Source organism: Gymnogyps californianus, chromosome 2 (genome assembly GCF_018139145.2).
Source record: "Gymnogyps californianus isolate 813 chromosome 2, ASM1813914v2, whole genome shotgun sequence".
Taxonomy (NCBI): Eukaryota; Metazoa; Chordata; class Aves; order Accipitriformes; family Cathartidae; genus Gymnogyps; species Gymnogyps californianus.
In genome coordinates, this window is record NC_059472.1 from 90,741,217 (window position 1) to 90,756,431 (window position 15,215).

The 15,215-nt window shown below is 35.5% G+C and overlaps 1 protein-coding gene across 2 annotated transcripts in view; it reads left to right on the plus strand.

The window, feature by feature from the left end:
* RELCH (RAB11 binding and LisH domain, coiled-coil and HEAT repeat containing) overlaps positions 1-15,215 on the plus strand; it is an 86,776-nt gene that overhangs the window by 27,970 nt on the left and 43,591 nt on the right. Inside the window, exons 6-11 of one of the 2 annotated variants that reach the window (XM_050891445.1) lie at positions 1,141-1,344; positions 1,431-1,522; positions 2,515-2,823; positions 7,626-7,701; positions 8,114-8,209; positions 8,348-8,371. In XM_050891445.1, coding sequence (XP_050747402.1) covers positions 1,141-1,344; positions 1,431-1,522; positions 2,515-2,823; positions 7,626-7,701; positions 8,114-8,209; positions 8,348-8,371 — 801 coding nt within the window. The remainder of the gene's footprint in view (positions 1-1,140; positions 1,345-1,430; positions 1,523-2,514; positions 2,824-7,625; positions 7,702-8,113; positions 8,210-8,347; positions 8,372-15,215) is intronic. The other variant, XM_050891444.1, reaches the window with a different exon arrangement.

Genomic DNA, 15,215 nt, shown 5'->3' on the forward strand with positions numbered 1-15,215 from the left:
CAGAAGAATTAAATATTGAATTCAATATTAAATATTGAATTTCAGCCAGTTCTATCTATAACTAGTCCTCCTGTATTTTTTCTACAATTCATATCCTAATCTGTAAAGAAAATGAGTTGTTAAATAAAATTTCTGGATCATCCACTTAAGATTTGATTTTAACAGTGCTAGGTTTCATACAAATACTTGTGACGATACAGCCTCCAAAAGAGAAAAGATGAACAATTTATCCTTACTTTTTATGTGTTCTCAACTGAAAATGTTTTATGCTGTGAGACAATTAGCAAAAAAAAAAAGTTCTAATTCTAGAAAGTAAATATAAACATACTACAATTAACATATAGAATGCACATTTTTTCTAGATTATTCACATGATTCTTTCAGAAAATAATATTTCTTCGAATAGGTGTATGTAACCAGACTATGTAAAAATATAGTGAAAATCATGAACAGTAGGAAAAAAATTTAAAAAAAAATTGAAATTTAATGTTATTAAAGAGACCATCACAACTCCTGTATAACAGTGCACATGCTTATTTGTATGTACAGACATGGAATAATCTTGATGGTAACATGTCAATGAGAAAATGAAGGACATATAGTGATGGTTTGAGACAGGAAGCCCTAGTATTGTTTACACCTCTACACAATTAATACAGTTATGTCCAAATTTCACTGATAATATGCACCCCATCATCTACAGAGCTATTTGACTCTCTGCTTCTGGAAAATTATGCCTGTACTTGTGAATGAGATGAGAACAAAACAATACCCCTGTCAGTAGAAGGCCTTCTATCAATTGCACTGGCTTCTGCTAGAATTTGATCAACATCATACCTGGTTCTAAAAAGTGTTCGTGTCCTAGAAAAAAAAATGAATTGTGATCTATGTGTTTTTGGAAGGTCCTCTCTTTAGTACATTACCTAGAGGCGCCTTTAGGGTGAAACTGCTTTGGGTCATGAAATGTATCCTTTTTCTACTTCTGTTTCTTGCTATCTGATTTAAGCTTTCCTGTCCTTTACTAAAATGCAATCTTGACGTGATTATTTTGCTGTTGTATGACCTGCAGTCAAATGAGGAAGAGAAATGAAAACAGAAGGAAGTATATTGTATACTTTAGTTTCTTTTATTCCTTTGAAGGATTTTGAACTTTGGGATGATGTAGGATTGAACATTCCAAAACCTCCTGACCTGTTACAACTCTATCGTGACTTTGGAAACCATCATGTTACTGCGAGAGATGTGGTGGATGTATCGGTTGGTGTAGAAGATGATGAGTTAGAGGCTGCTACTCCTGTACTTGGGAGCGTCCCTGTATTTGAAACAACACCACAGTCAATAGAAGTAAGAGATTGTACAGAAGAAATGTTTCAGCTATTTGCACTACTACTTTATTGTACTAAACTCTTTTATTTCTATCTTGTATTTAGCAATGTTTAATAGTGCAAAAATTAGAAGATCAAATTAGTGTGTTAAACAGTGAGAAATGGTCTTTGATGGAACAAATCCAAAGACTTGAGAGGTATGTACTTATCAATCTGCTCAACTGCTGCTAAATGTTGGAATAACTCCTCAATGTTTTTCTAGCACATATATGAAAACATACAACTTACACTTAAAAAATTACTAGTTCTTCAGAGCAGGGCAATCTTTCCTTTTTAATACGTGGTATTTGATTTAGAAAAAGGAAGAGACTTCAAACTGACTATTTCCCTTTTATTACCTACATAATTTAATTTTTGTAATCAGTTTTGTTCTTTCAAAGGAATTTCTTTACTTTGAAAACAGAATCAGTTCTGATGTGTTTTGTGTAGGTTTTCTCTTCAATCAGCTTTATTTCACTCCTCTAGTACTATGGTGTGTACCGCTTGCAAACACTGTTAGAAAGATGTTTACTTTAATGACTTATTTCAACACAGTTTTTCTTTCTACACAGCAAGACTAGTAGAAATGACAGTATCTTTAACAACCACAGAAAAAGAGACTTTAAAGTTTGGTGAAAACATATGATTCTGTAAGCTGTAAGATATCATTCTTCTTAAGAGATGCACCAATATAACATATGGGCAAATGCATAATTTTTAAGTGGCTTTATTGACTTGCATAGTTACAGTTTCAAAGCCAGATGGGATAGTATATATTAATTCACCACTGTAGTATTTTAAGTTTTGCATCCCAGATGGAGTTCTGTCTCATGACAAGTTAAGTGTCAGTGCTCCGATTTCAGCCAGAAGCAGATAACACTTGTTATTCACTTACTTCATTGATTCACTCACTCTGAGTGCAACATTTTTCCTACTGCTAATTATTGACTAAAGAACTCTATTAAACCAGTGCTTATTTGAACAGCTTGTGTGTTATAAATTATTTCTATTAAAGGCATTTTTGAACATACTGGAGTTGAAAAGAGCTCTTCAGTATGTTGTCCTTATTTCTGTGCTTCAGTCTTGTGATTCCAACAACCTTCTCATGAAAGCTACAAAAGTATTTAATTCTTTGCTTTTCCTTTTTTAGTGAAATAGATTTTCTCAAGAATGAAAACTTTGCTGTGTCAACAGTTTATGGTGTAGCTCCCCATCCTTCTTTAAAACAAGTGCCTCTCACAGTCTCAGAGGACAATGGACGGTACTTGGATATCAAGAGCTCTGAGAATGACAATAAACATGGAAACACTGAGGAAACAAGCCTTTCTTTATCAGCTGAAGTGGATTCAAGGACTGCTAAAGATGATATGTCAAATTCTGTGCCCTGTAAAGAAACAGAGAAACTGTCCTCTTGTGCTCCGTCAACTAAAACTGCAGTCCACTTCGATAAACCTAATAGGTTGGTGATAAGTTTTAAACTGGAATGCTTTAATTAAAAATTCTTGTAAAGTTAATAGATATTTTTCTAACAGTAAAATTCGGCAGAATTCATAGGTCATTTGTGTTTTCAATGCAAATAAAAGACTGAATATACCTTTAGGGTATAGTGCTGATATTTTCATATTGTTCCTAATCTTTTTAGGAAGGAGTACATTTGACAAACCTACATTTTTAGTATTAAGTTTAAGGGTTTCTTTTCACCTCCTACTTGTTTCTAAAACGAGTCCTGTTCCTTGCAACAACAACAAAAAAGCTAAAATCAAAATGGTGAATGGAAAGACAGGATATTTCCATTCTCTTTTAAATTTTAATTTCATAATGAAATTGTTTCTGCTTGAAGAGTGGTTGGGAAATTTTTTACTTCTCCTATGTAGATGTGTATAACTCTCTTTGAGTATCTGAGAGCTGTATGAATTTTTTTATTTTTAATAATCAGAAAAGGTGTCTGATGACATTCTGCTTTTTGAGTTTTGAATTTGGGGCAAGTTTTCACTGGGTAACTATGATTCTTTTAGTTAAAATAGGGTATTCATGTTGTGTTATTACATGGAGACTGAGTTTGTGTGTCTGAGTGTTCTTGAGAAAGCCTCTCCAATCTACAGTCTTTTTAAGCATTATAGTGAAGAGGGGAAGTAACATGTTCATTAAGTAATAGATAAACCACTGTGTAGCCATCAGGAGTAACACAGACCACAAACTTAATGAGGGTATGTACAAAATTACTATTGTGGACAAAGATGCCCAAGTAGCTCACCTTATGGTCTTACCATTGCTATTCTTAGGAGAGCAGGTAGCCATTCTGCTTTGTATTTTGTCAGTTCCCTTATGCGTTCTTTTGCTGGTGATGATACAGTAATATGTTTCTAGAATTACCTTCCATCTGAAAATACCTAGTAGAAATCTATGTGTGATATTCTGTGCAGATGGAAAATCAATACAAGCTGGGGGGGGGGGGGAGAAGAAGAAAAACAAGAGTTGCTGCAGCTGCTAGTAATTAACTTCTCTTGCAAACCCTAAGTATCCTGTTTTCTCTGCATTTCCTGAACTTCTTGTACTGAGTCCTAGGGGCAGGGGCACTTTTTCAGTGATACCTTAACTTCAGACTTGAACAGGAGGAAAGATTTCTGATTTCTGAATACAATACCTTAGAGTCTTACTACAAATGTCTTCTCTTCTAGTTGGAGATACTAGTATTTAACAGGAAAGTAAAACTTTGGCTTAGATTTTTCTGGAAAATTTGCAGTGGTTCCATTTAAGCTTTCCAGATTTTTTTTTTTTTTAGTCTCTTTCCTATCCTAGCTGAGTATTTAGACTATGTAATAATCAAAACTTACAGTTGTCATACATTGATTGCTATAACCTTGTCTACCTACTTTCATCTGTGACTTGTTGCAAGTTTCCTTTTCCTCAGAGTAATTGGGAGTGCTGGGAGGCATTAAGTGCATGACTATTAGATTAATGGTTTGGGGATAGTGAGGATGAGTATCAAAATAGGATGAGATAACTGAGTGAGGAAGTATCTCCAGTGGGGTTTATGACAGTATTCTCTAGAAAAACAGAATTTGTTTTGCTGCGCACAGCTCTTTTAAATATAACTGCATGTGGATTTATTTGAAAACTAGTTGAATAAAGCCTTGTATCCCCATTGAGTTAACTTCAGAAGTCCCCTCAAATGCAGTTCACTGCAGAAATAAGTAATGCATGTGTAATATGTAGCTATTTTTGTACTGAGTTTTGGGCTTAACATGTCAGTGAAGGGTCAAAGAAAACCATATTTGATAAAGTGTTTTATAGATCCGTATCACTAAATTTTCTTCCTGGATTATGCACTTGGTTTCTAATAATACAGTAATTTTTTTCATTAAGAATTATATTATTTGTTAAGTATTTTGAGATCTGTGGGAGAAGAAGCATGATAGAAGTGCTGGATATTTATTTATTTCAGTCCAGGGGTGGTTATTTGTAGAAGACAATTACTACAATTTATTCAGAATGTATTAAGAGGTGTTAAAAACTAAGACTCTATCCTAAAAGGCAAGATTGTTACTGTTGTCACTAGGGAGTGGATTCTTGGCATAAATCTTGCCCAGATGGGAAGAGAGGATAGAAGAGCAAGTGAGCCTGCTTTGTGTGACTGCGCTCAGAGCAGCTGTGCGTGCATGCCTGCAAATGAGGATGTGGCCATCATTGCAAAAATTCCTTGTCTAACAGATTGTGGTAGAAAGCACTAGCAGCAGTTTAAATAGGCTGCACCTCATGTATTTATTCAGCTCATTTTAGGTGTTTGGTAGTCTGCACCAAATACAAGGTGTTTTCTGTATATAGCAGTCACTGACTTTTTCAGTAAATTGACTCTCTTGTCCCAGTGTTATATGGAATCGAATAGTAGTGCTTGGTTGTCGTGGTTTAACCCCAGTCAGCAGTCAAGCACCACACAGCCGCTCCCTCACTCCCTGTCCCCCGTCCGCCCCGCCGCCCCGCCCCTGCTTATATACTGAGCATGACGTTCCATGGTATGGAATATGTCTTTGGCTAGTTCAGGTCAGCTGCCCCAGCTATGCTCCCTGCCAGCTTCTTGCACACCTGCTTGCTGGCAGAGCATGGGAAACTGAAAAGTCCTTGGCTTAAGATAAGCGCTACTTAGCAACAACTAAAACATCAGCATGTTATCAACATTATTCTCACACTAAATCCAAAACACAGCACTGTACCAGCTGCTAAGAAGAGAGTTAACTCTGTCCCAGCTGAAACCAGGACATTGGTTTTTGTATTCATCATATTTTCTTATATTTGAACATCTTCACTACTGGCATCTGTCGGCCCTTGAAAAGGCTTTCCACTGACTTGTGTGCAAGAGGCCTGGGTCTGTCATCATTTCTGTCCAGCATAGCCATCAAACATTTCACTAGACTTCATCAAGAAGCTTTCTTGACTCTAAATATAGCCAGCAATCATAGTGGGATCCATGCTGCCCAGAGCTTGCTGTTAATTAACCCACAGGGAAATTCAGTGACATATTGTCATAGTTAGTTTTCAGTCTCTGCAAAATGGGGATAGAACTTTGCCCTTATGTAGGATTTTAATTAAGGTTTCAAGTGGGTAGGATCTGATGTTCTGCGGAACGAATGCTGAGGTGAAGGACAGCCCAGGCAAAGGGCTGGCCAAGGCCTTGCCACTTTCTTAATGTTAAGCTGCTGCTTTGCAACACTTGCTCCTGTTCTCCTAGTGTAAATGAACCTTAAAGCCTTGAGTAGAGCCTGTAAATCTGTCATTCAAGAGTACTTTTACAGAATAAGGTCTAACATACTGTTAAACAGAGATCCTTTACAACTTGCTACCATCTGAGTCGTCTAGTAACTTTTAAAGTGAACCCTTGCACAAAACCAAGCTGATTGGAATTCAAACAAACTTACTTCATTAAAATTTAAAACGTATTTTAAAAACCCATACTGTCAGGAAAGAAACTTGGTTTTAAGTAATAAACATAAATTCTTATTTATCATATTTTGTAAATAGTCAGAAGAGGAAAACCACTCTGGTATATTTATCCGTATCCTCCTCAATTAGTATAAACAATTATAAGTAGGAACTTAGATTCTTAATGTGCTTTTTTTGGTTAGAAAAGGGTGAATAATGATGTATTTACTGTAAATAGTGTGATGTTTTAATCTATTAGATAAAAATATGTATGTCCATACACATAATTGCATGTGCATAGGATTTTGTGCGCTCAGGTGCACAAAACAGCATTTTTAAGAGTTGAAAGGTGATACCACTTTCCACCTAAGAAATAGGAATTGCCTCCCCCCTTAAACTCACATAGTGTCATTAGAGGATTCAAACAGCAGATGATGATACAGGCTGAGATGCTTTCTGTGCATGTTTTGGAAGGCAAATGTTCTTTTTCGTCTTTAAGCATAGTGGATGAGGCAGTGTTAGATTGGCATCTAAATACAGGCCTCAGATAAGGCAGAGGGAGTTGTCATTACTGGGAAGAATAGGAAGCTGCTGATGATGATACTTGCCTGTCATATGTAATGGTCAGTCAAGTAATTGTTTTCTGAGAACATTTCTGCCAAATTATCCTCCTGGGACAAGGTTGTTTTAAGACCCTTATCAGGGTTTTATGTGTATGCTTAAGGGTTTGAGTAGCTCGGCTGTGTTGTCTGGTGCTATGCATGGCCATGAGGCAGTACTTCTATAGATACACATCTACATTAGGGATTAGGCAGCAATTTAAGGTTAGTTTTGAGGTTCTCACTATAGGTTTGAATCCAATGTTTAGATCCCAAAGTGGCAGTTGAGCAATCTCTATTTAATCCTGAAGCTTGTAAGTGACTGACTACTCAAATGTTTTTATGCAATGTGCAGAATCAGAGCATTAAGCAAAAATACTGTTTCTTGTGATTTCCGCCCCTCCCCCCCAGTTTGCATAATTGTATGCTTCCTCTTGTATTGCTAAAGCTTCCTTTTCTTCATGCTTTAGTCTTATTTTTGTCTGTGCAGCAGTTTGAAAGATGTTACATTTTTCGGAACTAAAAGTAACTTCTTAATTAGGACACCCACTTTTTTTCTTGCTACAAACTAAACAGCCTAAAAGTCAAAGATAATTTTAAACAAAAACTTCTGCAGTATGCTTCACTTAAAACATGTTTGCTGAATGTCATTTTACCTAGCTGGTTAAACCAGAGTGAGAGGACTTGTTCGGTCACCTTTCTGATCTATGCTTTTTCCCCCCCTCCCTTTTTGACAATATTTCAGGAAATTGTCACCAGCTTTCCATCAAGCACTACTGTCTTTCTGTCGGATGTCAGCAGACAGCCGTTTGGGATCAGAGGTATATTTCCCAGTTGACGTTATCTAGAAGATCCTTTATTCTGCATGGCAGCAATAGTTAAACAAGCAATAATTGCTTTGAAACAAGACTTATTACCATATATGGAGAGATAAATTTATGTGCATGAAACTTAATAAAGATATGCTTTCAGATTTTAGCTTAAATATGAAACCTAGTGATAGATATGTAATTACTGGGAAGTTTTGAGTTTCTACAAGTGGATTCATGCTTTTGAAGTTACTGCCAGATCAAAAACTTATGGCTTTAATGTGTGTGAGTAAATTAAATATTTTCTGGTAAGTGATCAGCCTGCTGCATTTCTTATTATTCCTTTGAAAGGATATTTTTCTGTTCCTGTGCTTCATTTTAAAAAAAAAAAAAAACCCAACAAACAAGCAACTTGGTTTTCTAGGTATCTCGGATTGCAGACAGTGAAAAAAGTGTCATGTTAATGTTGGGACGCTGCCTGCCTCATATAGTTCCTAATGTGCTGCTTGCAAAGCGAGAGGTGAGGAACCCTGAAATTTTACTACTTATTTTTACCAGGATGTTTTCTTGTTCATTTTGAAGATGATGTGTCTAATTTCGTGAAAGTCTGTTACTTGCAATCATGTTCTTACTTTTGTGCATGCATCTCTGCTCCTAGAAAATGGTTTTACACCTCTGTCAGGTGAGTTCAGTAAACCTGCATGGTATCCTAATATTTCATCCTTTGCTTAAGGCACCCATTAGCATTCAGCAAGACTAACTGTTACTGTAGGTCCATCTGTTTGTGGTAGCACAAATGTTTTTGTTAGAGAAGACCATGGTTAATGTGTGTTATAAAGAGCAGAGGATGTAAGTTCAAACATTAAATTTGGTTTATTTTATCTGCCAGTTTTAATAAGGATTAATGTTCAGGTTCTTTTGCAGCACTATGTACTTCAACAAAAAATTTATTTTACCATCTTTTTCTAGAAGTTCCATGTATCAGCCAAGATAAAGTTCATAAAAAACACCCCATTCATAAGAAAATTAGCAATCTTGCTTATGTGTTTTCCTTAAATTTAAAATGAAGCTAAATAAAATTATGAAAATGTAATGTTTATTTTGAATATAAATGAAGATGGTGTTTTTTATGATCATTCATACTATATAGTGTAGAAAAGGAAGACTGTGATTGAAGATGGGAAAAAAAATGACTGGTTTTGTATTGCTTTGTTGTAAATATTGCACATTACCAAATATGTAAAAAATAAAAACAAGGAAATATATTAAACAAAAATTCAACAGCCTTATGGTTGACACCAAAATGAAGGGTTTGAAGTAGCATAGCTTGTTTAGTAAGTTTTAGTCCTTGTTGAGGGGACCTACAGTATGGTAGACTTAGTAGTGCGTTTTGCATAAATTCATTTTAAGGCTTTGAAAAACCCTCAAGAAATTTGTACTGATCCTATAATCTAAAATTTTATAATATACGAGTAATTATCAGCAGTTGACATGGTGAGTTTGAGATGTACCACGTTTTGAAAGTCTCAAACTTTATAAAAGGGGTTTTTTTCTGAGGAGGTGGGGGTGTTAACTGGGTGCTCTGGAAATGGTTCTGTTAATAGTCTTTCAGAATAATTCTGTGAATATTCCTGGATCAGTGCTTAATTTCTGATTTCTGATTTATTCCTTTCCTTCCCTCTGCTTGGCAGGATGTGGTATTTTGGCTTCTTTTCACAGCTTGTAGCATAATCTGTGTAATGCATTTAATATTTTTGTAACCTTTTAGGCTATTTCCTACTTACTTTTGTTTTACAGTTGAAGTTACATTTGATTACATGTATTTTTGCCTTAAATGAATCATCTGTTTCAATTTGATTGAAAAAGCCACAAGTGAGAATTGTGTAACTGGATTGCATGGGATACTTAATGTTCTGAGAATTGAAATTTGCTTTAAAAATAGCTTTTCTCAGTTACCACCTGTTGCTATAACTATTGTAATGTTCTTTCAGATGTAGTTGTGGAATTTGAAGGAAAACTTGGGTAGACCATCTGTTAGTATTTTGTTATCAGTATTACAAAAGGTAACCTAAGAACTAGGCTCTCTTCAACAAGGTACAACTTGGGGTCTTGTTCGAAAACAACCTTATCGCGAGAGAATCTTAGCACAGTTTTACAGAGAAGCGGTGTAAAAATACACCAAAAGATCACTGATTTGAGAAAGATACGTAACTGGTTCGGGTTACAATGATCACCAATCTGCTCTGAAAAGATACAGTGGTAGTATTTAAGATCTTATACTGTCAGTGTGTTAGACATGAGAATTAAACATAATTTTGTGATGACTTCCTAAAGTACCTATCTTTGTTCTTTAAGCATCCATCATGTTGAAGTTGGTTGCAAAATCTTAAGCTGCAAATGTTGTGCTATACATTTTCATTTTGGAGAAACTGGGTTTGTGGAGGTTGACAGTCTCTCAGTAGGTATTGTCCTTTACCAGAGATTCAGAAGCCATTTCACCAATGCTTTTAACCCTCTTAAGGTCAGTAGCAGCCTGCCTGACTTGGTAATAAGTGGTCCAGTAAATATTACAGTTGACATCTGAGCAACCAGTTAGTGTCAGAATGTCTGATGCATTTCTGAAATTATTTATGTTACTTTTGTGTATTGGTGCAGCTTTAATTATTCTTCAGTGTCTGTAGTTTAGGTTGCGATGGAAGATAAGAAAGAAGGAAAAATACAGTATTGAGTAGGGTGGCTGAGGGGATCATTTTAGTTGTTTCTAAAAGAGCAGTTCAACTGGGTAAAATCAATAATGCATAATATAGAATAATTGCCTGAAAGCAATTCATAGTCATTAAAATTCCATGTTTCAACATATAAATGTGATTTTGTTTTTATCCCAAGTGTCTAGTTTATCCTAACTGCTTGAAAACATGAATGTCAATGTTTAGATTTGTATGTGAATGCACTCACAAACAAAGGAGATACTGCAAGCCAAATAGTAATTGGAATGAACAGTAACAAAATCCTAAAAACCTATTCTTCAGAAAAGCCCTCTTTGGCTGGGTGTGCAGTCTGTGATAACGCTTCTTGCAAATGAGCAGCTTGAGTTCATAAAATTTCATCTGTGTTGGCATCTGCTTCCTCAGTTGTGTTTTTACTGCTTAAAACTAAAACACAGTTAAGATTAAAAAAAAAAAAAAAAATCAGCCACCTTCTATTTGTCAAGAGGTATACCATAAAAAGATTCCTTTGGCTAAACTGTAATTAGAGAAAAGCAATCTTTTAAAATTTTTGCAATAACTAATCAGTGCCATACTGATTTCTCACCCTTTATAAGATGTAAAAATCAGTATCTTTTTGTCAGGTAACAGGAGGTTACCTTGCTTGTACGTACAACTTTCACACTCTGCAGTATGTAGTCCTGTAGCAGAGTTTGGGCCAGAGTAAACTTTTTGGCTTAATATCAGGAGCTTGTTACTCTTTTTCTTAATCAAGAAACACTTTTCCTTAACTATTTATGCCTTTCATGTCACCTATTATTCCAAGGTTAGTTTCTGTAACTTTCATTTGTGTTATGCAAACTTAGCAAAATCATGATGCTAATGGTTTTACTGAGAAACTGTTATTTATATAGAGTTCAATATGTTAAAAATAGTTTTGCTTTTATTTCTTTGTAAAGTCAAAGCAAAGATAATGCTGAGTCTGCAAACTCTGAATGGGTGCCATTCTCGACTCTACTCGAGGAAGTAATTTAAAGTTGTTCACATTAACGTGTAGTAACTACACATAAACATCACTGAGGCACTTTCATTTTCTGACATTTTTTGTCAGTAGCTCTTAAAACACAGTAGAGCTGAATATCTTATTACAGATTTTCATCTCCGTCTTACGCTTTAAAAGTCATAAAATATTGGCTTTGTTAAAAAAATGTAAAAGAATGCTGTGTCAGAGCATGGCAGCGCATTTAAGTGGCTGTTTCCAGTGGCTGTGTCAAGCAGATGTCATTCTGGTTGGATATGGATAAAGGTATATAAGTTTGAGTTCTTCGGCATGAAAATTGTCAGCCATCGGTATCTTTTAAATGTCTGTTTCTATTTCACAGAATAGGAGAGAACAGAAAAATTTAAATGAACAATTAAAATACTTTCTGTTAATCTGTAAAACTTAGATTGTGGTAGGCTTCTATAGATTGTGTTTCTGAAAAATAGGGATAGTGTTGACCACAGTCTGTTTGCTGGTTCTCTTCTGGTTTACGTGGGGTGTTGGTTTTGGTTTGGGGGGCTTTTTTGTTTGGGGGTGGGGTTGTCCCCCACACACATAAGAGAGAGACATAACCATTTTTTAATTTAAGTCCTTTAGTTCCCTTCTCTGGATATGAGGGGCTGGTGTAGTTTTCTTAGAATGAAATAACTCAATCTCATAGAGTATCCTTTTCATCTCTAGTCTGAAAGCTGATGTCTTTCCACACCGTATCTTTAAAAATAACATAATTCATGGATGCAGGGAGTTGAATTTAATGTTTATGAATTGAATTGCCAATTGTTACTAAGTAGTTTTATATGTGAGTTTCCAAATAAACAGTAGATATAAACAAAGAAGTACAAAGGTTTTTTCACACCCATATCTGCATTGGTTCTTATGTAAAAGCATCCCATTGAAATCTACAAGCGGCTTAATTTGGATCCTGGAATAATAGTCTCATCCCATGAAATGTAATTAGAGTTGCAATTTTAATATTAATAAGATGAGTAGCGCAAAGTTCTGAGTCATGTATTAATCCTATGATTAAATATTTTTTCTTTTTAAAACTAAAAGAATGAGTTCTGAACTTCAAATACATTCTTGCGCAAGAGACTCCATATCAGTAGTTTGTTAGTACCTGCAGCTATTTCAGTTGCTGCAGATAAGATCATTTTATTTTATTTACTGGTTGTCAGAGGCTAAGTTACGGAAGAATTTTAACATAGCATTGGTTCACAATATAAACATTGACTATTAGAGAAGATTAAAAGGGACACATTTACAAAATCGATCATAATGTCATCCTGGTTTATATATTATTTTGTCACCTGCTTGCCATATTATTACATTAATATTTGAAATAATAAAAAAGATTATTATCCTAAGCTATTCAAGTAACCAGTCTTGACACTTAACCCTAATTAAATTTATTCTTTGAGATAATTATTTAGCTTATGAACACTCCAACAAAAAGATGCTAATTAGTGAGAGAAACTAAGATGTAGAAGACTTGTCAGAATGTTAAACAAAAAAAATTATAATGAAGGCAACAACACAGAAAATTCCTTGCTGCCTTGTAAGAAATTTGTCAGTGAAATAGACAAATGCTTGCCATAGGATGCATTTAAAAAAACCACAAACTTTAATATTTTGTTTTAATACTTTTAATATGTAGGAGGAACTGTTTTGCATATAGTTGAGGTGATACCAGTTACCATTAAAAAGCCACCTTCTTTTGACCATAATGAAGAGCTGCTCCATATGCCCATGTAAATGTTGCCTTTATTGAGAACTTGAATCAGCTCAAATAGTGAATCCTGTTCAAAGATAGCAGAACATGTTGTTATAAGTTAGGGAGAAGTTGTCCAAAGGTACTATGGTGGAAAAAAAAGTGAGTTTTTCTTTGGAGACACTTATGTGGACAGTTACACAGAAGTAGAACAGAGAGAAGATGGGCTGTTTCAGTTCTCCTGTGCAATGTGTTAGGTCAGCTTCATAGCCTTGTCCGTCGTTCGCCAGTATGTAGCTTATCTCACAGTAAAAACAAAATAACTGTTTTCTCCCTATTCTGCATCTGGGTAGCTCACAGATATAAACTGCCTCAGATACGAACTTGCCTTTTCAGTAGTGGAGGTGAGACCTCTGACACATGATGTTTTATTTCATCAAGTTGCAAGTGCTGACAACGTTATAATGGCAGTCTGCTTGGCACCTAACGGGAAAATGTTATCGCAGTTCTGAAAGTCACTCCTGGTATTGTTGACTAATACCAGCATGAACTAATCAGTTTTCCTAAGTCAGAGGCAAAAGGGAAAGGAGGAACTTGGGGATGAACAGGACGTTTAGGAAGGATCCCAAATTAAATAGAGGGAGGGTGGTTGTTTTTGGGTTTGGGTTTTTTTTTTTTTATTTATGTTCTTGCTTTATGACTGTCAGCACAAGTGGTATTCCTTCCCAAGGAAGGCAGAGTGTTCCAAATAGCACTGGAAGTCCTCTCCTTGATTATTAATAATTATATACAGTCTCCATAACGCTGTTACGAGCTTTCCTCTTGAATTTAAACAGCCAAATGCTAATATTATTGCATCTTATTGGAAAATAACTGCTTTCTACAGCACTTCTCTGCTGTTTTTGAGAATGAAAAATCTGAGATTAAACAAGTCTACATCTATGGCCCTTAGCAACAGGAAGGAATGAGCTCGAACCTGCTTGTAGGTTGTTTTTTGTTCTTAATCATCCTGAATATCCTGAGAAGAATCTGTCCCCTTTAAAGTCTTTGGGAGACTTCACTTGACCTGTTTTGTCCGTTTATGAGAGCAGTTTTGTTCTTGTCCCACAGAAAGTCCTTATCGCCTCCAGTTTTACCTTCCTGTCCATTAAGTCTATAGGGAGCACATAAAACACTGTTCAAGACTTCTCACTGTTTCTCCACTCCCCTTAATAGAAGGAACTGTAGAAGCACTGATGCAGCGATGCAGAGAACACTCTCTTCTCCCATAGTATGCATGAAAGAATGTGACCAATGGACAAGAAAATACAGCTAATTCCGTCAGCTATAATAACCAGCTTTCTGCAAGGTAAAGAACCAGCCTTGTATCTGCCCCATGTCATTGGTGTTAGGTTACTCATTAGCCTTTCACACACAAGGTAGTAGTATCTAGGTGACTATTCGGAGGTGTTTTCCTTTCATACAGACTCAGCTGGAGAAAGACAACTTTAACTTCCTTAAATTTGAAAAGAAGCTTTAAAAAAAAAAGCTCATGGCACTGTTTTGAAACCTAGCAGTAGTTCTGAGTGAACAATTGAGATTTTTGAGTAGGTACTCAAACATGCTAGGAAAGTGAAGTCAGTGTGATGATTTCAACAGATGAAACAAAAACCCCAGATCATAAAAAATACACGTCCCATTTCATGGGTTATATTCCTTTTTAGAAAATTCTTTATAAGGAGTACTTAAGAATAATTGCAAGACCAGTTGGATAATGTGAACTTAGGGTAGATTTCAGAAAGTTAGATCTCAGTAAAGTAACACAGGGTTTTTTTGACTAAGGGTTTTTCCATGAGCTACATCCTTTATGGTGAAGTTAGTAATTATGTTGTGTATCTACAAATGGCAATCTGATTTCTTCCTTTTAAAGATCTTAGCTTAGTGTATAAGTAGTGGTAATTAGAGTGGCAGGGTTGGTTTTTTTAATAATATTTTTTCAAATCTTTTTGAGTTAAAGCAGTGTTTGCAGGAGAGAAAATGCTTCTGTGAAGTACAAAACAAAAAGTTAAATAGGTTAAGCCCCCTACCTTCT